The 27,441-nt window shown below is 52.9% G+C and overlaps 1 protein-coding gene across 2 annotated transcripts; it reads right to left on the bottom strand.

The window, feature by feature from the left end:
• Positions 1 to 1,981: 1,981 nt before the first annotated feature.
• On the bottom strand, positions 1,982 to 27,124 carry IGFBP2 (insulin like growth factor binding protein 2). 2 transcript variants are annotated; one of them, XM_064485152.1, is made up of 4 exons: positions 27,024 to 27,124; positions 5,313 to 5,542; positions 4,368 to 4,508; positions 1,982 to 2,486 (listed from the first exon to the last, which is right to left on the bottom strand). In XM_064485152.1, exons 1-4 carry the CDS (start codon positions 27,025 to 27,027, stop codon positions 2,322 to 2,324), a joined length of 540 nt encoding a protein of 179 aa, XP_064341222.1. In that variant the 5' UTR covers positions 27,028 to 27,124; the 3' UTR covers positions 1,982 to 2,321. The 2 variants fall into 2 exon arrangements, with proteins under 2 accessions (XP_064341222.1, XP_031307986.2); XM_031452126.2 differs by lacking the exon at positions 27,024 to 27,124 and adding an exon at positions 26,352 to 26,910.
• Positions 27,125 to 27,441: the final 317 nt, after the last annotated feature.

Here is a 27,441-nt window from a genome sequence, read left to right as displayed (position 1 = left end):
AGAGGGTTTAGAGTACAAGGAGTACTGAACCCAACTTATCAGAAAGGACCTAGGTGAGTTGGCAACCCTGGGGCAGAGGGGCTGGCACGAGGGCTGACCCCAGCAGTGTCTCCATGATAACCCCTCCCACTTTATACACTCCAAAAGTTTTCAAAGCACATTCACATCCATCATCCCATGTTGATATCACCATGTTATCAACTGGGTAATATCAAATGGCAGCCCTGTTGAGGCGAAATTCCCATTAGACAGATGAGGGAAACTGAGGTTCAGAGATGGCAATAATGTAGCTCCAGGGCAATGGAATATAGTAAGTGGTTGGACAGGATTCAAACCCAGGTGTCCCAACTCCAGCATTCTTCTTGCCTCATCGCTGGCTCTGCATTAGAACCATATATGCACAACTGGGACATTGTGCTGTACACCAGAAATCAACACATTGTAACTGGTTGTACTTCATAAATAAATACATAAAATTTAAAAATAAATAAATAAATAAACACTTTGCCTCGGCTCCACTTCAGACCAATCAGATCAGAATTTCTGATGGTGGGGCATTGGCATGAGAATTTTTTTTTTTCTTTTTGAGTGCCTTAGTCTATTTAAATGTTAGCCACGTTGAAAATCACTGCACTTGCTAGGAGAGCCAGCACAGCCGCCCCACCCAGAACAGCAGCCACCGGCTACCCAGCTGAGTGGACAGGAGACGGACAGGAGACGGGCGGTGGGAGCACCCAACAGTGAACAGAAGAAAATCCACATGGGGACTGGTGACCCACAGAGTGCAGATCCAACCAGTGCCCAAAGCCCTCCAGGCTCTCTCCAAGCATGCGCCCTGCATCCGCCCACAGGGGAGGGTATAACTCAGGGCTGAGCAGACGTCCTGAGCTGGAGTTAGGGGCCCTAGCCCCGGCGGTGGTGGTCAGGCACCTCTGGGGACCTTTTCTTCATCTGTGAAGTGCAGCTAGTAATAACTGAATTAGTGTTCTTCCAGGGTGGCCAGCCACTAGCTAACAGTGCAGCCCAGATGCTCTGGCTGGGGCTCTGTCTGCTTTGGGGGACCTGTTTTTCTTCTTCTTCAAGAAGTGAAGCTCCTATCACCCCCAGAACAGGCCACAGGTGTCCCTCTGCCTCTCCTGAGTGGCTTAGATGGAAGGTCAGGAGGCAGGTGGGTCAGGCAAAACTGCCTCTGGGTCAGACTCCACAGGAGAGGGGACATATTAAGGTGATGCCACACGTGGACAGGGGGCTTGAAAGCTCTGAGCACTCCTTCCCCCGTGGCTCCCTGCAAAGTGGGGAGCTCCCTGGAACCTGCCAGAGTTAGAGGGGCCAACAGAACCAAGTGGGCAGAGCTCTCACACAGAATTTTTGCTTTAGAAGGAGGGCCAGCATCTGTGCCCCAGTAAAGTCCCTTGGCCTTGGTTAACACGTGCTGTGCTGGAGCCAGTTGCTCGGGCCCCTCAGCGAGCAGGCAGCAGACCTAGATTCTCCGAGGTCACATCTTTGTGAATATGCTGTCCAGCAACAGCCCCACTCCCTCTCCTTGGGGGCTGAGTAGATGTCTCCCCCTGGGCGAAGGAGCTCCCCTTGATTTCAGGGGACCCCAGACCCCAACTCCATTGTTTCCTGGCTCCCTTTCTCCCTCTGCAGTGTCACCTGAATATGAGAGAGGATGAGACACAGGCTTCACCCCTCCCCGCCAGAGCCCACCCAGGGGCAGGACAGACCAGAGTCTCAGCAGGGAGTCCAGGTGAGAGACCCCAGATTCCTGCTGCACTGGAGGATTCCACCTGGGTTAAGGACTTCAAGTTTCCAGAAGCCCTTCCTCCTGCCCCATTCATCCTGTGTTATGAGTGGGAAAGCAAGACTCTGCATTTCCTGTGTCCCCAAGAGTCCGAGCAGAGTTGGAGGGAAGGAGGCTGGGGAGCCTGGGGATCTCTTTTCCAAGGGGGCCCCAAAGATTCAGACAGAAGACACATGCTTTATTTGTCCTTCCTTTAATCTTAAGCAAAAGAGACACAGGGGTTCAAAAATAAAAATTTCTTTTTCTCCCTCTCCCAAACCTTTGCCCCAGCTCCGCCACTGCAACCACCCCCTTCCTCTCCAGCAGGGATGCGAGGAGGGAGGGTGCAGGCATCTCCAGCTGGGGAGGGGGAAGGCGGGGGGGGGGGGGTGCCGAGCTCGGTGCTGGTCTCTTTCCAAATATAAATACACATGTCAGAACTCCTGGAAAACCCTCCCCCACCCACCACGCAAGCACTCTCCTCGCTCTGGAGAGGAGGGATGGGGGTGGGGGGTGCCAGGCACCGGCTGGCTGTGATTTACTGCATCCGCTGGGTGTGGACCCCACGAGCCCCCTGCTGCTCATTGTAGAAGAGATGACACTCAGGGTCCCCGCGGATGGTGGGGGCTCCCTGGATCAGCTTCCCGGTGTTGGGGTTCACACACCAGCACTCCCCACGCTGCCCATTCAGAGACATCTTGCACTGAAGAGAGAGAAGAGGAGGACGTGGAGGACACCCGGTTAAAATGGGGGGGTCTCGCTAAAATACAAACTCCCGTTCAGGAGGCCTGGGTGGGCCTACAATACATGCTTGATAGCTCCAACATGCCGCCGGTGCTGCTGGCCCAGGGGCCACGCTCTGGTTATTAGCAAGGCTGCTGGGGATGCCCCAAGATGGAAAGACTCAGCCCCCACCCACAGGGAGGTCCCATACAGTGGGGGATGCAGTCACAGGGTGACGTGGAAAACGCAGGGTATGGTAAAAGTCACCGCTAGCACAGGTCCTACTATGTGCTGGGCATGGTGTAAGCCATCTATACACTGCTCGCTTACAGTACACACCTAACATATATATCCATTCAGTCCTCACAACCACCTTGTGAATTAGGTGCCATTGTTTCACCACTTTTACAGACGATCAGAAAGAAGCACAGATGGGTTCAGTAACTCGCCCAAAGTCACAGAGCTAGTAAGAGTCATAGCTGAGATGCCAACCCAGGCACGCCCCTCCCTGAGTTCCCGTTCCTACCCATAAATCAATTCCTCTTGCAAATCCCTGTAGTTCCTCATAAGGTACAGCATGCAGCCTGGTTTTCTTTAGAAGAGATCACTATTTCTCTTTTTGCACTCCAAAGGAAGTAGCAGGCTTACATTCAGAGGGCAGATGTACGAACACACAGCTTTGAATGCTAGACTGATGTTTCAAGGGGCAAGAAGCCTGTGCCGTGAAGGAGGCGGGGAAGTGAGACGCCCCTGGAGGGATCAGAAGAGCCCGTACCCCATGTCCTGGTTCTGCAATCCACTGTTTAAGTCACTTCTAACTTCCCACTAGGATCACCAAGGGAGCTTTTGAAAATCTGGTGCCCAGAAAGCATCCCAGACTCACAAAACCTGAATCGCCAGGGATGGGGCCTGGGCACCCGTATTCTTTAAAGCTCCCTTGTGTGCAGCTGGGCTCAGAACCTCTGCTGGGAAACAGAACGGCCAGTGGAGCCCACACTACTGTCTTCCTCTCTCCCAGTCCTTCTCTGTGTCTTACGTGAAATGCACACAGTTTTTCTCCCTATTCAAGGCAGCAGCTGGAGGAAGTGAGCAGCGGTTCTAGGTAAAACACAGCCCATCGATATTAAACAACCACTAACAACCATCACTACAAACTCTATGTGGCTGTGTAAAAAATATCGATAATGTCAAGGGGAAATACGCACGTGCACGCCGATCATCAGAAGCCACATGAACAGAGTACAAGGGGGGAGGGAAAGGGCTCCTGAGTCTTTTACTTACACTTTCTTAGTTTTCTCTAATGTACTGGTAACACTGTTCTAGCATGGTTTTTAGAAGTATTTCAAGTGGCGTTTCCCCATCCCTGATTCTCCATTCCCTGAGATACTTGGAAACGAGAGGGGCTACTTGATCAGTGGTTTAAACCAGTGATTCTGGAAGTGTGGTCCATGGACCATCAGCATCTCCCGAGAGCTGGTTAGAAATCCACTCTTGGTCCCTACTTGACCTTCTGAACAGTAGTCTCTGGGGAGGAAATGGGAAGATGAGTCACCTCCAGGTGATTCTAATGCTCAGTGAAAGTCGAGAAGCATTGATATGCGCCCCCATCTCTTCTCCAAGAGGACCCCTCGCATCCGCATCCTGGACACCACGCACTGCTGGCAGGTTGGTGGATAAGTGGACTCACATGCCGGAAGCCAAGAAGGGAAGCCCCGCCCCCGCCCTCCCTGGACTGGCAGCTCGCATCCCCACCCCTCCACCCCCCTCATCACAGAAGACTCAGTCTCTCACTCAGCTGAGACCTCAGAGGGCTAAAGGTGGTGGGACAGGAACCCCCAGGGCCGAGGAGATCCTCGCTCACCTGTTTGAGGTTGTACAGGCCATGCTTGTCACAGTTGGGGATGTGCAAGGAGTAGAGGTGCTCCAGGGGGCCCCGCTCATCGGGAAGGCGCATGGTGGAGATCCGCTCCAGGACCTGGTCCAGCTCCTGCTGGCAGGGGGTCTGTGGGCACAGGCGCAGGAAGAGGATGCTTAGAGTGAGAACGGACTCGCGTACTGCTGGCCCTGGGTGCCGGTGCAGAAAGAGGCTCATGCACGGAAAGGACTTTCTCAAGGCCACACAGTCAGTCGGTGGAACCAGGAACGTCTGACACCCAGCCCAGCAATCTCACTGCCATATTGCCGTACTGCACCCCACCCGACGAGAAACTCGCCTGGACGTGAGTTTTCACTCCTCTCCTCCATCTGTGTCAAGGGCTTTCAGGGGTCATACTGGGATCTACTTGCAAATACTAAATTCAAGGGGCTGCCTCTAGAGTAGCTCTACCCCTACCCAGTGGCCCAACCTCGATTCCCTCCCATAAACCCAAGGAGGGCCAGGACCAAGACAGCAGAGCTGAGCTGGAGAGAGGAAGAGGGGTAGCTGAACGGGGCAGCGGATCACAAGAGTGGGCAAGTTAAGTGGATGCATCCTCATCTCTAGCATCCATTTTTTTGCCTGTGTCCCGAAGCCAAGTAGGAATGTGGAGGTTTTAGAAGGGACTTCAGGAATCCATATGCCCAGCCCATTCCACAGTCAGAGATACTGAAATCACCAAAAGAGATACTGATCGGCCTGAACATCAAAGAACATGTTGGTGGCAGAACCAGAAAGGAAATGGCTTTGCCTGCAGGCAACACAGGATGTAGATCTCACTGGGGTGCCTGCCACGCCCACCCCCTCCCCCACCCTCCTGCTGGGATACTCCCTTTGCAAGTCCCCCGCCCCCCCATCCCCCGCCTCCAGCCAAACTCAGACCCCTCGGACCCTGGCAGGTGGTGGCCGCAGCTTCTTGGGCTCCTCCAGGCCGAGGTGATGTTTGCCACCCTTGCCCATCTGCCGGTGCTGCTCGGTGACCTTCTCCCGGAACACGGCCAGCTCCTTCATGCCCGACTTGAGGGGCTTCCGGCCGGCACCACCTCCGCCTCCCAGCAAGTTTATGTTCCCGTCCACGTGGTTCTCAACCAGGCTTCCCTCAGAGTGGTCATCGCCATTCTCTGCAGAGAGGGGTGGAAGGAAGAGCCTGCAGGTCCAATTTCCAGACAGAAGAGCCCTCCAAGGACCGTCTGGGCCCCTGATCATGATGAGGACAGAGATGACTAACACCTAAGCAATGGCACTAAGCAACTTACTGGATTATCAATTCCAGTTTTACAGCACCCTCCCCCAACTTTCACAGATGGAGAAGTTGAGGCTCACGGAGGTCAATTTCTTGACCAAGATCACAATACAAGATTTGAACGCAGGCTCTCTGACTCTAAAAGAATGCTCTGCCTCCATCCTAGGAGGCCAGGGAAAGGGGGACGAGCGGAGGTGCAAGGAAGGGTGAACACGTGGGCACAGGATTAAGTCCACTATTCTTCCCTGGAAAGACCGCTTAGTCACTCATCACTAACCCACCCCTGTTTAAGGTCTGCATCATTTATGGTCTGAAAGGGCATGGGTGGGGTGAGTTTTAAAACTCATGCCGCACAGATCACTGGGCCATGCTCTGTCTGGAGAGGGAGTGAGGTGGAGAGAACTCAGGGTCCAACATCTCTCCACTGTTACACTTCATCTGCCCATCCACCCCTCCTCGTGTTCCCGATGCTTCGTTACTACAGATGCTACAGAGCTGCCCAGGGACCTGATTTGTTCCCGTGTCTGTCTATGCGTGCCGCCCCCTCCCCCATGACACAAGCCCCCCAGAACAGGACGATGACCTCCTCCACGCTGTAGTTTCATCGCACTGCAGGGCGTGGAGCCTCACCCAGATGTCTGTCCAAGGACCATCGATAAGTCAACTTTCTTAAACGGGCAGCCAGTTGGCAATAGGGAATGGCTCCTCCTGTGCGCACAGCTCAGGTGGAGGGACCCCAAGAGCAGCACCCCCGCTACCACAGTCTCACAGAGGCTCAGGCATGTCCAGCCAGACAACAGAGTGAATGGTATGGAAGAGTAGTAACCAGGGAGATGACTTCCCTTGAGCTCTAGGGGGGCCAGGAGGCTAACAGCCCCTTACAGACACAGCGGCGCAAACAGGGCCTCAGACCTCGCCACAGCCCCCGGGAGGGCCCAGGACCTGAAGACATCAAGGGGTGTTTCCGAACAAATCTTGCACATATTCTCTTCCCCTTTAATGCACCTTCAAAAACTTGTAGCCTGGATAATATACCGAACTGGCTTTTAAAATATTTCTACACAACAATTTCAGGCGAGGCGACCTGTATTTGGCGACCCGTACTTGGCGACCCCTTCAGAATTTGGGCACAGCATGGTGGGCTCAGAGGGTCACTGTCCTGGGCAGTGCTGGCCCTTACCTGTAAAAGGGGGGTCATGGTACCCACTCTGGTTTGTCACAAGCTGTGGTGTTCATTCTCTCACCAGCTAAGGGATTGGACACTCTTCCGTGCCTTGGGGAGCTGACCTATGCATGCTTAGAGCATTCTCCAGCAGATCCCAGGGCACCAGGCACCAGCCAGGGCCCCACAAATGGAGGTATTCAAGAGAGGTCTGCTCCCTTTCCTGCCTTCCCACTGGACCTGACACCTGGTCGGTTCTCACTAGCTACAGCGTCCCTTTAGAAACAGGCACTTTATCTCCAGACTGGCGAGCACTGGTTAAGAGGGGGAACTTGGGTTAAATCCCAACTCTGCCACTTTTTATAGCAGCTGCATTTCTCCTGCACAGATATTCGCTCTGTGCCTCTGTTTTAACTGTAAGTTATTGGATAATAGTTCCTACTCCACAGAACTGTTGAGGGTGTGTTATAGGTAAAGCCAAAAAGATACAGCGTGGAACGCAGAAATTCTGCGTCATGCCGGCGGTGATTACTTTGATGATGATGATGACGATGGCAGTTGCCTCAGTGATCTGCTACCCCTGCCGTGTGGAACCCAATCAAGCAGCAGGAAGCAGAGGAAGATAAGCTTCTGAGCACCACAGCTGCAGTCACCCCGTCCAAGCACTGTGAGGTTCTGATGCCTCTCACCAGACGGGGAAAGTCAGCACATGAAGGACCCTGACTGTTCGCAGTAGCACTGCTCCAGTAAGCCTGGTTTCTGCATGTCTGGTTTCCAAGGCCACCACAGAATAAAATCAACAAAATTAAAAGGAGAAAGAAGGAAGGCATGTGGACAGTGGCAAAAAGTATCAAATAGCAGGGAGGAACGAGGACAGTTAAAAAAACCAAACATAAGAACTATGGGGACATTCAGTGCACAACAACAACTCCCCAGCTATTGATGGTCCCTGAAAACTTCCACACTGTGTAGCCCCAAACAAGGGTTGTGCTGATAATGATGATAACCTTGGGGCATCCAAAAAGGGGAGGGGGGTTAACATGCCAAGGACTCAGTATTTAAAAAAAAAAAAAAGATTTCTATCCAAAATTATTAAACTTTAGAAAAATAAAAGTTGCAATATTTAAATGAGTAAGCCTGCTGAAACCCAGAAAATTTTTCTCCAGAATGGCTATTTCCCCAGGGACTCCGAGTAGCCCAGATTTTATCATAAATAAACCAAGCACAGATCAGATCCTGTTCCAGAAGCCCCAGCGCCACCGCAGGGGAAGGCTGAATGGAAGCATTTGCCACCAAGCTGGGTGGGAGTCCTGATCCACCACGGTCTCCATTAACCCGCCCCAAACTTTCCTCACCAACCCTGCCCACTCCTTTCTGTCCTTTAGGCTGAAACAGTGGAAATCCAGAGGCCCCAGGAGAAGCATTCCTGGTCCCCTGACTCAGCTACTGGCCAAGTTCCCCTGAACGAGGACACGGAGTAGCCCCACCTGGCTGGGACTGGTCAGGCAGCTGAGGCCAACCATGAAGGTGCCCCCTTCCCTCTTCAGATGGCAGAAGTGGAGGGCAGGAGGCTAGAGGAAAGGCTTGTGAGAGTCTGAGATAAATCTGGAGAATAAACAGGATGGTCTGATTCAGGTAACCCTCCACCTCCTCCACAGTAACCTTGAAACATAAGGCAGATGTTGGCACAAGCAGGGGGACTCATCCCCATCCTCACCACCTGCTCTCCTGCCACTTCCATTTCTACAGGCTTCTCTGCACCTAAACCCGGGGGCACAACTTCAGGCTCCCTGTCCCCATCGCTGCAGGCACTGGCCCGGGGCACACAGGAGGAAGAGAGCAAGGCGCCTAGAAAAAAGTCCTTTTCCCCCGGCTGCACTAGGGGTCACGCAGGATCAAACGGGAAAGACAAAATGGGAACCTCCAGCCTGCCCTCTTCCAGCCCCTCGTACCTGAGTTCATCACCCAGTGCCTGAAGCATCCTCGCTGCACTCTGCCCCGCCGGCTTCCCGCCCACAGTGGCAGAGAGAATTTCTGGAGACCTCAACACCACTTTTAGCCCTCAAGACCCTGTGTTCTGCTCACAAGGTAACTAGACAAGGGTTCTGGGGGTCTGCCATCATCTCTGGAACTCTGCGCTCTGCTGTCATGAAGCCTTGGCTCACAGAAGCTCACCTGGCTCCTCTCTTTTGCGGGCAGGCTTGCCTGCCCATCCCAAGGCTTCGACTAAGACAGCCGGTCTCCACTGTGGCTGTAACTACACACGCTCGGGTTGAAGAGGGCAGGGTGGCCCGCGTTCAGTCCTGCCCAGGAGCTCCTGGGACGGCTCCACCCACCTGAAGCCATGACTGGAACACTCTCGGGATCAGGGTCCCCCAGCCTTAGCACCACTGGCATTGGGACCGGAAGACTTTGTGGGAGAGCTGCCCCATGTAAGACGTCAAGCCCCACCCTGAACCTCTCTACCCACCAGGCGCCAGGAGCACCCCTCCCCATGCCAAGTTGCAACAGTCAAAAATATCTTTGAACGTCGGGACAAATGGGCCCTGGGAGGGGAAGTCACCCCCAGCTGGAAACCACTGTTCAGGAGTTAGGCTTTATCCAGAGGCCTGAAGTTTCCCAGCCCAGTGCCGAAGGCCCCAGGCCCCACACAAAGCAGATCTGAACTCTACTGTATCCCTTCCCTCGGCAAAGACCCCTCCACCACTGTTCAAATCCCCAAGCATACTTCTTGCCTGTAAGTCCACCTTCCTGGTGGCCAGGGGGGATCCCAGGACTCTCCCAGGCACTTGCACCTCAGACAGGGGCCAAAGAAGCATCCTTTGGCTGAGCCCGAGGGGTTAGTTAACGCTCCAGCAAGGCCTTCTGCAAGCTCTGGAAACACTGGATGGCAGAGACGGGCACACAGATAAATGCATACTCAGGGCTGCAGGCTCCAGGCAGGGCCAGCCTGCTCATCAGGCCAGCCAGCACAGTGCCCAGGGCCCTAGGAAATGCTTTCATTTCTTTTAAAATCAGAAGAAAGAAATAAACTTTTAGGTCAAAGCAAACGTCTTCATAGAACACTGATACCTTCGCAGTTATAAAATACGATTTCAGAATATTTTCTTGTGGGGCAAAGGTCCCACAAAGGCAAACATGTCTTGGGCCCCCAAAAGTCATCACATCGCCCCACTCCAGGCCCCAGAAGCCAGGGCTCAACTGGGCAGTCTTCTCCCAGGAGGACAGAGGTGGCTTCCCATTCTGAGATGTCCCTGACTGCTCTGAGGTGAAGGTCAGTTTGTCCACCCTCATGGGGGCCACCTGGGTACAAGGGTATGTTTCATTCCATTCCTTTACTGATTTCACCACTGCCAATGACAGTGCCAATAAGATGAGGAAATCCACGGGCCCGGTTTGCTGACGCACACACTGATGCCCCAAATCTTGAAGTAGAAGAGGGGAGGGACACACAATCGTTCACTGTGGGAGGAGATCAGAAAGGCCTTTAGGCTGAGAAAAACCTGAATTCCTTGACTCTTCCTACTCCCAGCCAAAGAGGTTCAAGAATTCAGCCTCCAAAGTCCACACTGAGCTGTGCAGCCCTAGACAAATTACTTAAGCTCTCTGTGCTCATCTGTAAAATGTGGACAAACAGGACCCCCTCCAACGGGTGGCAGGTAGGATTCCGGGGGATGCTGCATGCATTTACGGTGCCGGGTGCCCAGGGTGGGCCCTCAGCTGCTTCCTTTGCTCCCCACACTCAGGGAAGCACCCCCAAGGCACCCCCACACTCTGCGAGATGAGGACGTTATCACACCTTACCAAGGGCTGCCCATACATCCTCTTATAGGTGACAGAGCGGGCCGCAGGGAAACATTCCACATGGAGAACTCCAGCTAGAGATGGAATTTGCCCTCAGAACAAAAATACCAAGTTGCATTTTTTTTCTGCCGAAGAGGGTTAGGTTCAGAATAATATTTACTAAGCACCACTTATGCATGCAGCTCCGTGGGCTGCAGTGCAAAGGTCACCCTAAGAAACAGTTCTCAGCAACCCAAACTGCACAACTGGAAAAGCCTCCAGGCTTAGAGACGGCTGATGGAGACCTCCGAGACCCCTGGACAGAGGTCCCCAGAAGGAGCAGTAAGCAGAGGCTGTTCGCCTCTGCCCAGCAACCCAGGAAACAGGTCAATGCTGAAGCAGGGAGTTTCCCAATTATACACAGAAGGTCAAGCTTTTCCAAAGAGAAGTGGGGGAGACAATAGTGGGGAGAAGAGTCTCAGCCTCATTTGTGGAAGGCTTGAAGAGCTGGGAGACGTCCCGTCCTGCGGTAGGTGCCCTGCCACACCTCCCGCCTGATGCCCCCGGAGGACAGCTGGCAAGGAGAGGCAGATGGAATGAGAGGAAATGGGTGAGTTGTCCCATCTTACAGACAGCAAGCCCGAGGCCCAGTAGGCCCACCCTCTGGGAGCACACACACATCTCCACATCATCCCAGGTGCTTCCCGATCAGCATAGGGTCCCCACACTGCCCTTTGGCCCAGCCTTATGAATTGAGCCAAGGAGGGCAGCTGAAAGGGGACTCTCCAGGAGCAGAAAGCTGTCTACTTCCATGCCTTAATACTCTGGTTTTAAAATTTTATTTTGGCACGGCCCCTTCCCCCTCAGTATCATCTCTTTTGATGGTAGCGCTGACAACCTTATCCAATGAATGAAGACCCTTGTGTCCCACAGACCCTTCTCGTGAAAACTCATTTTCTCCTATTATGATGCTCTGACCTCTGCTCCATTTGAGAGTTGGAAATTCCTGATCTGGGGAGCCCTTAGAGCACTCGGAGGAAAACAAGCCTTAAGAATCTAATGGCAGCCCCCAATTCCTTCCTGCCCAAAGGTGCGAGGCATCTGTCCTCATGCAGGCCTGGTGAGAAAAGACCTTTTCCCAGAACCATCATGCATCTTCTTATCAGGTTAACTGATCTCCTTTCTTTCCTCTTTTCTTTATTCTGAAGAAACCCTAGCCATTTTCCCACCTTCTCCCACATCTGTCTCATGATTACTTGGGAATCTAAGAGCTGGGGGCACTAGAGATGATCTAACCCAACCCCAAGTCCATCACTCCCTCCAGGGGACTCAACTCCTTCTACAGGTAACAGCATTCCAGGCCCTCCGAGAATGGATTCCAAGTAACAGGCCAGGGGACCGCTGGCTGCTCTCCTGGTTCCACCCTAGCTGAGCACAGAACTCTCACAGCTCCTTTGTTGATTTCTCCCAAAATGCACTTAACCTTGACCTATGTTGAGCAAAAGAATAAATACTAACTACCATCTTCCTCCTCCCTCCCAGACAACACCTTCATTAATATCCATGGCAGTGGACAATTCATTCACAGACTCGAATGGGCAAAGAACTCCAGGAGTTCAAGAGGCCTGAATTCCAATCCTGGCTTTGCCACTTCAGTTCACTCATGATTTTGGCCCAGCCCTTTAACTTTGCTGAGTTCTAATTTCTCAAATCTGAAAAATGAGAACAATAATCCTACTAAAATGAAGGCTGCTACTTAAACAGGATACAACATGAGCACCACCCAAACTCCCAGTGTGGGCAGAATTAGGCTTTAGAAAAGTGCAAATGCTCTAGTTCTTGAGTGGGTATATTTACTAAGCACAGGGGAAGGGTGGGTGATACTTGATCTGCAGAATGGCCAAATGCATGGGAGGCAGGGTGGGATGAGTTATGAGAGTTCTGCACTACCGTCCATTTACATATGTTGTTTGATTCTGTGGATTGTATAAATTCGGCATGTTGTTAAACATCACAGCTCTCTGCCATCTGATGGAAGTTCTTGGGCAGGGATGGATTTCCCTAAATGAGTTTAACTTTGTTTATACAATGTACAGGAAGGAAGGAAGGAAGGAAGGAAGGAAGGAAGGAAGGAAGGAAGGAAGGAAGGAAGGAAGGAAGGAAGGAAGGAAGGAAGGGAGGGAGGGAAGACAGGTAGGGACTCATATCTGCCATGCATGCACAGGTGAGGGAGGGCTCACAGGCAAACTAACCAACACACAGGGGAAGCAGCTTCGTTGAAGAGAATCTGAAGCCAGTCCCTTTGGATGGCTGACTGTGGTCACCTAACTCCATCTAGCATGTGGCCACTCTGTTCAATAACACGACCCACCAAGAGACCTGGGTGGACAATTCAGGCCATGCTGGGAGGAAGGGAGGCAGGGACAGAAGTTAGAAATGGATGGGACAGAAAGGGGGCCTATTTGTTATTTTGCAGCTACAGTTAAACCTGAAGTCCTTAGTCTCTCTGGGTGAGGGACACTGTATAAAAGATTCCTCCACCTTTTTTTAAAAGGTCATGGGCAGCAGGCAGCAGCGGCCCCTCACGCTGGAATCCTGAGTAGGGCGTGCACAGATGTCTGCAGTGGTGACATTCCAGCTCAGCTAATGACATTCTCCCAGTTGGGCCATCCACCCCTTGCTGATCTCCAACTTCATTCCAAACTCCCTACCCTTTCTTTCCCACCCTCTGAGCCCCTCCCTGCTCCCTGCAAGAGAGCCAGCTAAGCAAACCTGACGTCTCTAGATACCACAACGTTCTGGGAGAAATCCCTCTGACCACAGACCAGTTGTTCTTTGGCCTGGTTTTTGAACAAAAGAAGGTGGTGCTTCCTCTCTGACATCCCCCTGCATAATGGAATGGCTGCAAACAAGCAGCCTCCTGTGTTCTCAATCCACGAGTTACCCAGGTAATCCTATCACACAAGTGCAGGAACTGGCCTTTCCCACCTTGGGACCATCTCCCTGTACCCACAGCTGCCACTGGCCCATCAGCCAGGAAAGTGCAACAGAGCTGGGGAACTGTGGAGTGGGCTGGCCAGTAGGCACCAGGCTCCCGTCCTCATCCAGGGAAGGAACTGCTGCTGGAGACAACAGCCGTGATGAACAACAGGACAGGGAGCTGACGACCTGCCGAGCCATTCTGAGTCCTCCTTGGATTCCCTTTGGAACGCCAGGTCCCAGGCTCAAAGCCTCAGCCAACCAGCTCTAGTGCAGCAGGAAGAGCAGCGCTGGCTGGAAAGGCAGACACCCAAGGTCCTGACCCTGCTATTACCGCCAGGCCTGGGATTCTGAGTGATGCCGGGCTGAGCATTTCAGATGTGGAGACTTCACGGGGCTTGGCTGTAAATTCAGGGAGTTAGACCAGGGGAAGGGTTCCCAACTGTAACTGCTCATGAAATCATCTGAAGCGCTTGCTAAAAATAGAGTCCTAGACTCCAGCCCCAGAGGTTCGGAGACCACCAGCCTGGGTGGGGGTCAGGACACTGTATTTTTAACACCCTCCCTTCTAGCTCAGGCACTTCCAAGGTCCCATTCCTTTGTGGTTCCTGCCTCAGTTTCCCGAAGAATTTCTTGGTGATGGGAGAAAAATGCTTCCATTCAAGAGATACAGCTTCACCTATACACTTGGCAGAGACAAAGCCGCGTAAGCTCCTTGCACCAACTGACGTGAGTTTATAAACAGATGCATGTGTATGCCCGGATGCACCCTTCTTGATTGGGCATCATCGAGGTTTCCAGAGCACGCCCTCCCATTGCTGTCTCATCTTGGGCTCCCCCTGAGTGAGCAGAGACAGCACAGCCTCTCCAGAGCCTCCCCGCCTGTGCACCCCCACAAAGAGCCTCTTCATAAACATCGGGGTCATTCCTGGAGAGGGTCAAGGCTGAGGCAGACAATTTGAGAAAACAAAAATACGTTCAAATTCAGCCACAGGCCTCTGGGGCCCCGTGAGCCAAGCTGCCCTTGAAGAGCCAGAGAAAATGACATGGACGTGGCCAGCTATCAGCTTTCACTCCTGCCCTGGGCCCCAAACACTGCGCATCTGGTTCAACTAAAGCCACCTGAGAACCTGGCAAGGGGACCTACCTGCTGACAGCCCAAGCGAGCGGGGCGTATGCTCTGGTGCAACCATGGACCATGGGCTTTGGGGAAGAATATGCCTGACCCAGCAATTCTCCTTCTCTCAGACATGGGCACAGAAACGTTTGTTACAGCATCATTTGTACTTGCCCAAACCTATCAGCAACCAGATCCAAAAACCCTTCAATAGGTGAATGGATACATAAAAGCAGAGGGGTCATGCAATGGAATAAATATATGGCAGTTAACCTGTGTCTATCAACGTGAGTAGATCTCAAAAACCTAAAGTGGCAGAATGAAACCTTTCAAGGACATTTTCAATTTATTTTTGGAGAACAACTCTGAAATACTGGTCATCCATTAGCAAATCTGTTTAGCTAAGAAAGGGAAACACAAATAATGCTAGTGGTTGCCTCTGGGGACGAGGCGCAGGGAATGGGCAGCTGGTATGGAGGGCTATTCAGGGAAGCTTAAAAAAAAAGACTTGAAGCAAATATGACAACAAAATATCGACTGCTCCCAGCTGCGGGTGATAGATGGGCATTATTATGTTATTCTTAACACTTTTCTCCACTATTTAAGTTTTCTTTTAAAAAAGTCACCTCTCTCACTCCATCCACTCCTCACCCTTCTTGTCAAGCAGAGGTATCAGTAAATATGGGGTGCCCCTTGAACCCCACCGGCTGGAAGAAGACAGAACAACAGTGACATGGCCAACTTCATTGCCACTGTCCAAGGTCAGTGTCACTAGGGCCATCAGACTGACCACGGGCTCCCGGCCAGGTCTCTGCAGCATACAGAACTGGGAAATGAGTCAGAGGAAAGATTCACGGAGAGGGGAAGAGGGTCACAGGATCAAGGAGGGGAAGATGCAGGAATTGCCACTCGAGGGCCCCTCCTGCCCAATGGAAGTGAGACAGCTGTTCTGGCTTCTTAAGGAGCAGAGAGGTGGCAGCCTTAAACTGAAACAGGAGAGACCCACATTTGGAGCCACCCAAGAGTTTCACGGGAAGAGCTTAAAACAAGCAACAAACTGCAGGTGGGAAAAAATGACACATCTCCCGCTGCTATGGCTTAGGCAGAAACTTTTGGAGAGGAAAGGGATGGACAATGCAGCCTCCAAGTGTCCAAGGCCACTTGATTGAGTGGATGACGGGCATCCCCGGGCCAAGCGCTCTTGTAATTGGACTCCACTACCTCCACAGCTCTCTAGCCTGAGTGTCCTGGCAAAAAGCCAAGGGTCCATGCTTTCCCTTCCTCCTCCAAGGGAGGGAGCTTCATGAAGACACAAACTTGGACTTAGCTTCCATAGAGCTTTTAAAAAAAAAGTGCACATCATGAAAGGAGGGCAAGAAGGGAGACACTGTGTGTGCTTGATGGGCTTTTTTGGAAGAGGACTGTGCTTTCGTCCTCCAAGACTAGAGAAGCAGACACCTGTCAAGCTTAAGATTCTCTGACTTTTGTGACTTTATCCACCAAGAAGGGGGTCTAATTATTTCACATCAAGATCTTCCCAAAAGCCACCTCTTTACTTGCATGAGATTTATATACAAAACTCTACTGACTTGGTTTCTTCTTAGATTATCTTTTAGAATGCTTTTCTTGCTCCCTTCCAGGTGCAAAAAGCACGTGCCACAGGTGTATGATAATTGCATTGTATATAGATAGTCTCACACCTTGCACACAGTGTTCGGTCCGTGTTTAAACACTGGGAAAGCTGACTATCTAAAGAGTATCCCACTGCTCTCTGACCTAGAGTATCCTGTTAGATTACTTCTTTTTCTCAGTTTTCTAGTCTCCCTCACCATCTAAGCCCCAGAGTAGCAAGAGAGGTTAGGAGTGAAGAAAAGCAGTGAGCAAATATAAGTATGAGATGGGAGAGGAAGGCCACGCCCCTCTACCAGGACCCACATTCCAACAGCTCTCCCTACACTCAGCTCTGACACCAGCCCACCGATCAGCTCCCGTGGAACCACACAGGCTGGGTCCCACCCACCCCTCTCCTCCCACCCTCCCCTTCTGCTGCCACTCCTCCATCCCCAGAAGACTACTCCCAGATACTCCAGGCCTAACAAGCTGAACCCGGGGGATGCAAAAAGAAACTAAAAACCTGCAGAGATGTCCGGGATTGCTGGCCACACTCTCAAACCAGTGCAAGAAGTGTCTTGAATATAAATAAGTGTCTTTAAATAGGTCACCATGCTTTCTTCTGCTTCAATGAAAAGTTCACTAACTTTGTCTGATATAATCCTGCAGCACATCAGTTGTCTTCCTTGGTTATGCTCTCTTGGTTCGGAGGCAGCCAATGAACTGGAGATAACCAGAAGGGCCTCAAGTAATAATCTTCACTCTGGGGCATGAATGGGGTCTGTAGTCAGCCATTGGGAGAACCACAATGAGTAACTAACCGTGGCACCAAAGGCCGTGACTGCCTTCTGGAAAACCGGCCACCGCTGACTCCATCCATTCTGAACTTTCCAAAGCCAAGGGCAGCTGTCCAGGTAAGCCACACCCCTTGGAAGAAGCCACCCCTCTCTGCAGGATTCTTAAGTGCCTCTTCTTAATAAACGAGGCCAATCAGAAAACACTGAAAGATAGGCATTTGCCTTCTCCTGTTCTGTGCTGAGATCAGAGGGAGAAGGAAGGAGCGGGATCAGGACCTGTATGACATCACCTGATTATCTGAGTTTCCAACCCGGCCATTTCTGTGCTAAGTGGTTCATGTATGTAACTTAGTTTTATCATCAAGCAATCACATGAGACTGATCATTTCTAATCCCCTCTCACACTTGACAAAGAAGCCACAGGGTGTGAGGCCAATGGCACAAAATCACGGAGCAACGGCAGAGCCAAAACCAACTCCCAGGTGGTTTGACTCCATAGCTCTTCACCAGCCAGAACGACATTTGGTCACTGGCATCATGAAGCCCTTTGAACCCCAGGGCTCGCTTTCTACTGTTCCCCATCACCTTGCCCTTTCCCACCACCACAGGACCCTCCCTCGTCTTCCCTGGGAAGGAAGTCAGCAGTCCTAAGCCAGCAGGCCCCACCCGACTTCAAAAACCTTTAGGATCCGGTAAACTCCTGCCTCCCCACACTCCTTTATCTTGCCTGACACACCTTCTGCTGTTGCTATAGAAACTACCCAGCATTATCAGGTAGTCCAAGGGCAGGGCCCAGGGGAACTGCCATTTCCATTTTATCTTGGCCTCAGGCACCTGAGAAAGCAAGTTCACCGTCCACTGGCAACTTGGCACCTCCATCCAAAAGTCAAGACAATAGACCTAAAAGAAACCTCCTGGGGAGTTGCATAAAGGAACATTTTTGAGAAGTTATGCCTTAATTACTACCTCCCAGGGAAAAGGAGATTTTCCAAGCAGCAGTATATAATTCACTGCTTCTCTGCATGTGTGAGTCTGATGGAATGGAGCTCTGGAATGAGACTCTGGAGACCCAGACTCCTTCTGGTCTGTCCACTCTGGTCTGTACTTGCCTTGGCATCTGAACTTGAATGCGGCCTCGACTGTTTCATCTGTCAAGTGGGGAGAATCTTGAGGTTAAAACAACCGGGGGTTGGGGGGGGCTGCTGAAACACCTATGTGCATTTGGGTAGAAGTGGAGAATGTCTAGAAAAAAAGCAATTTAATTATGACTATTTTGTCATGTACCCTTTGAGACAGACCCTTTGCTCACTGCATCCTTACAATCAATTTGGATTCCTCCAGCTGGGAGGCCCTCATCTCCTCAACTGCTATCAGGATGGAACCCTTGAGCCTCCCCCACTCCCACCTCCCCAATTTACCCATGCCTTCCTGGGCCCAGTGTCCCTCCCCTCAGCACTTCCCTGCTCCCAGAGCCCAGTTCCTTGAATGGACACAGGCTGACACACCTACACCCATCCACTAATTAGAAACCTCCCCAGGCTCTGCTCAGGGCCAACTTCACTAGGGCCTGTGGGCCAATTCCCCAGACCAGCAGCGGGAGGCCGGCCAGCCCCCGCCCCCTCCGCCCCAATCTTCACTCCTGCCCTGCCTCCCAACAGCCAGGAAGAGATGTGGGGCTGGCGGCCAGAAGGGGCCCTGAGGGCTGCCAAGTGCCCCCCTCCTCCCCAACAGAAAAAAAAGGAAAGGAAAGGAAAGGGAGACAATTCCTGACTACAGTCGACTCTGTATTTCTTTCCGGGGGAGCCGGCTTTCTGCGCAAGGTCTCCCTCTGCGTCCTGACTGACACCCAGGAGCGGAGCCAGCCCAGATCTTCCCTGGCTTTGTTAAGGAACAGGAGTGGCCCAGGAAGGGGAGGGGAGGGTCAGAGATGGGCGCCAAGTGGGAGGAGGGGTATAGGGACATGGTCCATTTTCCAGGAGGAAAAAAATCTCCCAAAGTGCACCCACTTTGCTCATAGTGGGGGGAGGGGGAGGGAGGGGGCAGTTACTCTGGAACCTGAAAACCAACAGATTTTTCTGGACCCACCACCCCACCTGTAAGGAGAATTCTTCCTCCCTGTACCCATCCCCCACCCCCCACCACCACCACCAACCTCCTCAGAGTCCAACAAGACTATCCACCCCAGATTCCCAGTAACAAATGCTCTGCTTTGTCCCAACTACCCTGGGTTTCACCACGAGCATCAGCTGACTGACCCCTGAAGACTCAAGCATCCATCTTTTCTGCTTCCTGGAGCCTCGACTCCATCAGACACTTGACAAGAGCCATGTCATGTCATGCCACTGTGCCCAGACAGACCACTCTGAGGGCTTTCCAGGACCAGAGGTGGAATCAGACATTAGGAAGAAACTCAGTGCCCAGAACACACTCCCCCGACTTGTTAAGGGCCCATCAGCCCTCACTCAGGAGTGAGGTAAATTCTGGAGACAGCATAGTAAGGAAACAGTTTTTGGACATAACATCCAGTCTCTTTGCCAGGATCATGTTCAGCTTTCTGGCACCCTAGGCTCAGACAGGATGGACCTGAAAGCCCACTTTCCCAGAACAGGAAAACGGGCTTCCTAGGGTCTTCGCTGGCTGCGTTGACAACACAACTGCTCACACTGCACACGCTGTACGTACCAAGTGTGTTAACACCAGCTGGCTCTGACCCTCTTCTGCTGAAGCCTGGGTCCTGTGGAGGCCAGATGTGGAGGAAAGTGCTTCCCACCCGAGATGTGGCCTCAGGGACTCTCCAGTCCTCCGAAGCCAGCAACTGGAGGGCTGGGTCCTAGAGGCCGGCTGGGCAGGTGAAGGCGGGGCTCAGCTCCGTGTCATCTGCTTCGGAACAGCAAGGCCAGCACAAGTACAGTGTCCCCCACAGTCCCTCCACCCCGATTCTAGGCACTACAGTGAAGTTCCCAGAGGAAGAATGGTCAGTCCCAGACCCTCGTGCTCGGGCTCTAAAGAGCACTGCCTAACTCATCCACAAAAAGTACAAGCCCAGGGTTGGAGTGGAGGGTATAACTCAGTGGTAGAGCGCATGCTCAGCATGCTCGAGGTCCTGGGTTCAATCCCCAGTACCTCCATCAAAAATAAATTTTAATTTTAAAAAAAGTGCAAGCCCATGGACCTCAGACCATTTGTCTACTGCCAATTGGGTTTACACTGCATTTAAAGTACAATTTCCTTATCCGTTCTACAAACAGCTCCACTAGTCTGCAAAAGGATGTCCGAGTTGTGGATGCTTCCATTTTACAGGAATCAACTGACTCATTACGAAAAAAAAAAAACCCAAGTGCTTAGTTTTATATGTATTATCTATCTTTACACACATGTGTGCACACACACGAATGCAGGCATGTCCCTATGGAGTTGGTGCCACGTGGAGTTGATTCCTCATTTACAGATAAGGAAACTGAGGCTCAGAGAGAATAGTAGCTCTTGCCTCAGGTGGCGAGTACGTGGCAGGAAACTGGGGTTTGAACCAAAGCCACTTCACACCAGGGTGAGGCCCCTCAACGCCTATACAACCTTCAGAGACAAGTGGCCTGCCTGACACGGCCAGTTTGGCCCTCGTTTTAAAGGCTGGCTGACTAATCGTCAGAGAGGAGATGTTGCTTGCCAAGATTAAGGCAGCTAGCGTGTGTGAGAACCTACTATGTGCCAGGCACTCTGCGCCAAAGTAGCTGCCTTCACACGTACCCTATTTGAGAGATCCAGTCATCCCCATTTCACCAAAGGGCAAGAACCTGGCCCACCTTCACTCAGGTTCTCAGACAGGCCTGCACTGGAACCCAGGTCCATCTGCCAGCAAAGGCCAGCTGCTTCCACCACCATCTGCTGCACACCAGCTCTTCTCCCCAGAGGTCTGTCCTGGGGCCCTTCTGTCCCTCCTGACCATTCCACGCTAGCCACTTCCATTTCTGAAGTCCCCAAGCTCCAGAACTCGGACCTCTCGAAAGAGTTGAGGGAATGCAAATAATTAAACTGTGGCCCAAACATCACCTGCACGTGGAGTTGTCCAGGAACAAACTTTCTGGCTGATGGAGTCAAAGCCTTTTTCTGCCAACAGCCCCCACTCCCTTGCCTGGCCATGGAGGCAGCAGGGTGCAGAGGACAGGCAGCCAGTTAGCTTCTCAGCAGGTAATGATTACCCACCTGCTAAGGGGGCCCCTTCACTGAGCACAAGTCCATATCTGCGAAACGGAGGTAAAAAGCCTCCCTTGCAGAGATGTCATAAGACAGGAGACAAAGCCGGCAAAGAAGCCAGTTCCTAACAGGATGAGGACAGATGGCAGGCTGCCTGCCATCTCAGCGAAACGCTGGCCAGGGATAGCAAGGAGAAGCAGTGGGGCCCAGAACACCTACCAACCAGTGGCGGGCGCCGCCACTGCATTAGAAGTACAACCTCACTCCTCTGTGTTCTGTTTTTGATGGAAGCAGCCCTAGCAGGAACCCCCTTAGGGGATACGGCCACTTCCCCACCCACAAAGTCTGGCCCCTACATGGCCAATCAAGTGTCCTCCTCATTTGAGGGTTAGCTTTGTTTTAAACATGCCAATCCCCAATCATCTACGTGGTCTCCATCAACTTGGACCCCTGAGGAAGTCCGGGACAATATATTTCTCGTGTCATTTTCTCGAGCCCTGCCCACCTGCTTAGCATCCAGCCAGGTGTTCTAGAGTCACAGCAGGAGAGGTATTGGAGAGAACAGTCCAGAGGGGCCTGGGAAGACAGGATGGAGAAAGCAGAGAAGAAAAAGGGGAGCTGGGAACACAGGGAAGAGAGAGACTAAAACTAAATGCAGTCCCTGGATATGGAGCCTATTTAAAAATAATGATGATAACCGAGCCCTTTTTCTTCCTGGTACAGTGCTGGAGTACGTGAGGAGGACCAACAACAAAACCAAATGTGAGCATAGCCTGTTCATTCTCTGCCCCTCCTTCATTCCCTTTAGTAGCAGCTCCTGCCCTGTCGCCCACCACCCTGAGGTACCGTAGTCCTGTTCTGCATTTCATTAGAACCAAGAATTTTCGGAACTTGCTCATATCAAAACTTAGCAATTGTGTGTCCCATTTTCTATGGCAGAGGATAGCTAATCCGAGAATCGACTAGAAGGTAACCTGATAAATGGACCAGAGAGCAGTGATGCTCTCAAAGTCAGCCCTCAGGGTCGGACAGTGGGTGATTGAATGCACCCTTACTCTCAAGAATGCTGCAGGCACCTCTTTGGGACTAATTTCCACGGAGCCCCCTAACCCAAAGGAGTGATGTGCGTAAAAAGTTTATTTTAAAGCTCAGTGCTAAGGTAAACTAACAGAACCATCTAAGCTTCCCTTTTCCCTTTGCCTGCCAGGAAACTCAGTGGTCCAGTTAAGCCAAGAACAACTTCATAATTAGACCCTCATGTCCACAGCAGGTTCTTCTTCCACCCTATTCTAATTCAGACTTCTGACCTCTAGTTTTGTCTTTGTAAGATCTTTTGAAACTATTACACAGGATTTTTTTTCCTAAAGCTTCCTCAGATACCTCACTGAAGGAATGGATGGCATCATCATTACTACACAAAGGGACCCATCTCAGTGAACACTCTGATCATGAGTAGAAGGTAAGGAGACTGCAGGCAAAGACTCGAACACTGCCTGCCTCTGCCTGGTAGATTCGGACCATGGAGCCACACCCTCCAGACCAGCCCTGCCTCCAAGTCACAGTGCCCAGAGCCACACCGGGCTTGGTCCTGGAGTCAAGAACTGCAGGTCTCCAGTCTTCCTAGAGGGACCCAGGAGCAGCAGCCCTCCAGTCCCCCATCTCCCCCTTCTAACACATGAGAGTGACTCAGCGAGAGTGGCTTAGCAGGGCCAGTTCTGAGTGTTCTGTCCAGAAAAGGCGGGGGTAGGGGGGAGGTGCGGAAGGTAGTGGTGTTAGCAATCAATGACAGTGGGTCCCACTCTTTCCTCAAGACTATTTTACGACTTCGAACTCAGTATGCAAATTTATGCAAGACAAGATGCAAAGCAGCACTTGGAGCCAGAAGTCCCGTTGCTTTTCTCCCTCTTCTTTGAAGCTGCACTGAACCACTGTAAATCAGCCCTCGCCTCTGCCCCTTTTAAACTCCCCCAGCAACTGCAGATGCAAAGCCTCCCCAAGCCTGCCCACCGGCCCGCCAGCCTACTTGCCCTGGGACTTTGAATGACTGCACATTTCTATAGCACCTTTATAAGTGCAGCGGGCCAGACAGCCACTTGGGCGGCTCCGCCCCTAGGCATAATCCCCGGCATTGTACATGGCAGAGAAGGAGGCAGGGGAGATGCTGAAGGAGCCAGTCCAGCCCGGCCGAGGCCCGGAATTCTGAAAGGGCCCAGACTGGCCCAGGCCTGCTTCCTCTTCTTCCCCTACCATTTCTAGGCACTCCTGCCCACTCTGCCATCAAACACACCCACGCATTTCTCAGGTCCAGACTTCACGCAGATCTCAGGGTCCCCCTCCCATTTTTCTCCAGGCCCACCCACTCCAAACCCCCGGTCTGGGTTTCTTCGAACCAACCTGTCCCTGCCCATCACCCCATGAGATGCGGGCTCAGCACCCGCTGATGTGCCCACCCCCACCCCCTGCATCCTAGCCATCCCCGGGAAGCCAGCAACACAGCCCCTGAGTCCAGGGAACAAAGACAAAAGAGCTAACAGCAAAGCCGGAACTGCTGGGGTTTGCTGCCTCGAAATAAGAGGATATGTTTAAAATTCTCAAAAGCAACCTGTTCAAAGAGGAATGCAGGCTGGGATGGGGGGGCTCATTCATCAAAGGGGGGAGAAGAAATGGGTGATGGAGGAGGCAGCAGCTAAGGTCTCATCTGGGCCACCGTCTGCACGTACACCCCACCCCCGCATTCTCCATGCAGCACCCCCATCCTTGCCCCCTGTCTGAGACCTCTCCTGCACAGAAGCCTCAAAACTTGCCCTTCTCTCTTCCCTGAGCCCCCACAAGCCCAGACTTCTCCCCACGGGGCTCCCCTTCCCCCAGTTCTACTCACACCTCAGACACCCTGCTCTTGGCACTTCTTTCCAAGGGGTCCATTCCAGTTTCCACCCCCCCTTTGCCCCTCCCCCATCCACCCACCTGGGTGTCCCTCTTCCCAGGGAAGGCGGCTGTCTGGCCATTGGGAGCAGGCTAAGGAGGCAGCTGGGGCTAGCTGGCGGAAAGGAGTCCCACAACCAGGCAGAAAATCCAGAGTGACATTCTTCCCATGAACTCAGCCCATTGTCCCCAAGCTCCCCTGACAACTCTCCCCTTCAGATTCTTGGGAGGAGTGAATGGGAGAATTTCCCGCATCTGCTCCCTCTGAAGACCCTAACCTGCCTCCAGGGCTTGGGAGGCAGGAGAGAAGGTTTATTCAGGCAATGAGAGGAATGAAGAGTGAAAAAAATACTAAAACATTTAGGAAGGACGTGTCTTACGCACTTGATTAAAACAGTCAAGATCCAAACGGTTCTATGAACTTGGAGGCCTTTTGAACCAGAGCTCACCCTGCTGAGGGAGATGTTTAGTTTGTCAGAGTTCAGCTCAGAAACCACAATACCTCCCTGGAGGACCACGGGGTGCGAGGGGGCGATGGAGGAGGAATGCAGGACGGGGGGGCGATGGGAGCCCCCCAGTGAAAGGATCTCTGCTGAGTCGTATTCCTCTTATGATTACTCTCTAAGAGAAGCAGAGGGAAGGGTTAACTTCGAGGCAGGCTGGGTAGGGAAGCCACAGTGAGAAGAAAGGGGCTGAGGGGTTCCGCTTGGAGGAAGCCTTCCTAACTGTGCACTCAAGGTCAAAATGCACCAGAAAAAAGATTCCAACTCCCACCCCTACTGTATTCTCAAGGAGAACGGGAGAAAAAAACAATCGCAGGCTAAAGGAAGGTGGGGGAGGGGTCGAGGGGGGAGGGGGTCAAGACGTTGTACAAGGCGGAGAAGCAAGCAAGAATGTTCTCACTTTTTCTTTTCTTTCTTTCCTTCTTTTTCTCTTTTTTTTTTTTTTTTTCCTCTTAAGTTAGAGAAACTTGGTCTGACTCGCTTGCTTTTTCAACAACAGCAGCAGGCAGTGGACACATTACACCAGTCTCCCAGAGAAAAGAAAATAATTACAACTTCTCCAGACCACTGGGGCAGGAGGCTTTTATAATTTAAAAAACAAAAAGCCAACAAAACCCAACACGTGAAATCTCTATAGCCTGGTGGTGTCCCTCAAAAAACTTGTTTATGAAGATGAGGGCCCCTTACAAAGACTCTCAGGGCCCCCATTCTATGGTACAGGAGGAGCTCCCTCAAATTAGGATGGGGTGGGGGGTAACACACTCCAGTAAGGGAAGTTGCCTCCCGGCCCAGGCATCCTCCTGCTGGCAGCCCGGAGGCTCAGATCCTAAACTGAACAGCATGACTGCACCCCCTCCACTCCCCGCCCCGCACTGCAGCCGGCGACCCGGCTTAAGTTACACTGACTCAAAGGCTGGGGTCTCTTGCTCGCCTCCCAAATGCCCTTCTTCTATTGTTCCACTCAACATAAAAGAGCCCTCGTCCTCTTTGTAAAAGAGCAGCATTCCTCTTTATTTTTCCCCTAAGCAGTCCACCCTACAAAGTAACAATTCTTTTCTTTCCACCTCACAATCCCAGAAGGAAGGGACTTCAATGGGCCGCTGCCTTCTCCTAGCGCCCCCTTCTCACCAGAGGTCCTTGGTTTTCACCGGTACCCGCCATCCTCCTCCCCCTCCAGCAGCGTCCTCCACCAGGACCTCTCCAGGAATCTTCGGTCGGCGGTCACCAGCTCCAGCTGTACCCTAAATAAGCTTCAAGCTCCTACTCTCACCGATCTGACCAATACCCTCCTCCCCAGCAAATCCCCCTCCAAAACTGAAGTCTGGTTACGTTCCATCGGGAAAGCTTACGGTAACAGGGATGACTTCCCTCTCCGCATTATTCCCCACCAAATAAGTAGCTGGGGCTCTTCCTCATGGTCGAATTCCAGTTCCCCTCCCCGGGCCTGACTTTCGGGTACCTCCTCCCAACACTCCCCCAGAGCCGGTCCAGGACTCCGCTCTTCCTGCGACAAACGGTCTCTGAAGTCCCGCTGCACATTCCTTCCCTACAGAAGGGCCGCCAGCCAGGATCCCCCAGTGCCCTCCAAGTTTCTCCGAACTAGTTGTCCCAGCCCACGTTACCTGCAACCTGCTCGGGGCTGGCGCCGTACTCGGCATCGCGGCGCTTTTCGCAAGTGCCCTCGCCCAGGACCAGCGCTTGAAGGGGCAGCTCGGAGCCCGGGTGGGGATAGCAGCGCAGCCCCTGGGCGCAGCGCGGGGTGTACACGCCGCACCGCTCGCTCTCCAGCCGGGCGCACACGGAGCAGCAGCCGCAGCCCGGTTCCCGGACCAGCTCGCAGGGCACGCGGGCGTCGCCGGCCGGCCCGGCCCCGGCGGCGGGAGGCGCGGCAGGCGGGGGCTTGCAGGCGGCCAGGCTCTCGGGCGTGCAGGGCGGGCAGCGGAACAGCACCTCGGCGCGCGCCCCGCGGTCGCCACCGCCTGCGCCCAGCAGCAGCAGCAGCAGCAGCAGCAGCGGTGGCGGCGGCGGCAGCAACGGCAGCGAGGGGCCGCCCAGTCTCGGCAGCATGTTGGCGGCGGTAAGCGCGACGGCGGCGAGCGAACGGGCAGGTGGCACGGCCCTGCGAGCGCGGGAGCCGCCTCCTCCGCTTCTTTCTCCTCCCCCGCAGCCGCAGCCGGGTCCTAAAGGGCCCTGTTCTCCCCGCCCCCTGCCTTCTCCCCTCCCCCTTTCGGAGACCACCCCCTTCCCTCGGCACTCTCGCGCGCTGGCCTGTGCGTGCGCGCACGCCCACTCACCCATCCCCACTTCCTTGCCTGCTGCGTGGGTCTCCGATTCCCTCTGGCCTCTGTCCCTCCACACACTTCTACCCCGGGCTCCCTGACTCCCGGAGGATGAGAGTAACTTGGGAGTTTGGATAGGATTGGCTCGGGAGTGGAGAAGAGTGCGTGCTTTTGTCTCCTGTTTTCGGTTCAGTTCGGAAGGACTTCGTGTGCGTGCTTCCCATGTGGCCGGCACTGGGCTAACTGCTGGGGGAATGCAGAGGGCGTAAGGCATAGTCTTGACCTTCAAGTCGATTTCAAGCCACTCCCATTAACTCCTTACATCCTCGGATTTTCACCCATTGCTGACATCTTGCTTGGGCCAGTGACTTCGGAGTCTGGAGGCTATTCACATCCTCTAGACCAGCCTACCCCAAACAGCCCCTCTTAGGGA

Source organism: Camelus dromedarius, chromosome 4 (genome assembly GCF_036321535.1).
Source record: "Camelus dromedarius isolate mCamDro1 chromosome 4, mCamDro1.pat, whole genome shotgun sequence".
Classification (NCBI taxonomy): domain Eukaryota; kingdom Metazoa; phylum Chordata; class Mammalia; order Artiodactyla; family Camelidae; genus Camelus; species Camelus dromedarius.
This window is presented reverse-complemented; position numbering and strand designations above follow the sequence as displayed.